The sequence below is a fragment of the Buceros rhinoceros genome, unplaced genomic scaffold (genome assembly GCF_000710305.1).
Source record: "Buceros rhinoceros silvestris isolate BGI_N320 unplaced genomic scaffold, ASM71030v1 scaffold37421, whole genome shotgun sequence".
Taxonomy (NCBI): domain Eukaryota; kingdom Metazoa; phylum Chordata; class Aves; order Bucerotiformes; family Bucerotidae; genus Buceros; species Buceros rhinoceros.
In genome coordinates, this window is record NW_010394299.1 from 3,165 (window position 1) to 3,508 (window position 344).

Consider the following 344-nt stretch of genomic DNA (forward strand, 5'->3'; position numbering starts at 1 on the left):
ACGGAGGACCTCTCTCAGTTTCTCTGTGCTGACCATGTGCTAAAAGGAAAGGATACAAGTAAGTACTGGCTGCTGCCAGAGGCAAAGCAGGCACGCCAGGGAGGGCGGGGAGCCCCACCAGGGCGGAGGAGCCCTGCTTCTCCCCTCTGCCCCTCTCCTCCCCAGGCTGCCTGGCAGAGAAGTGGACGGGCAAGAAGGGTGACTTGGCAAGTGTGGAGAAGCAGAGCAAGAAAAAGAGCAGGAAGAAGAAGAAGAAGGGCCAGAAAGAGGGGAGCGAAGGAGCTGCCACCCTTCTGGGCACAGGGGAGGCCCTGGAGGAGAGCGGGGTGCAGGAGGAGGCTCCG

General features: G+C 61.3%; 1 protein-coding gene across 1 annotated transcript in view; it reads left to right on the forward strand.

The window, feature by feature from the left end:
• CNPY3 (canopy FGF signaling regulator 3) overlaps window positions 1-338 on the forward strand; it is a gene marked incomplete at both ends in the record, with an annotated part of 1,925 nt that extends 1,587 nt beyond the window's left edge. The window contains 2 exons of the mRNA XM_010145193.1: window positions 1-58; window positions 166-338. The exon at window positions 1-58 is cut by the window's left edge and continues 15 nt beyond it. Of these exons, the coding sequence (XP_010143495.1) occupies window positions 1-58; window positions 166-338 (231 nt within the window). The remainder of the gene's footprint in view (window positions 59-165) is intronic.
• Window positions 339-344: the final 6 nt, after the last annotated feature.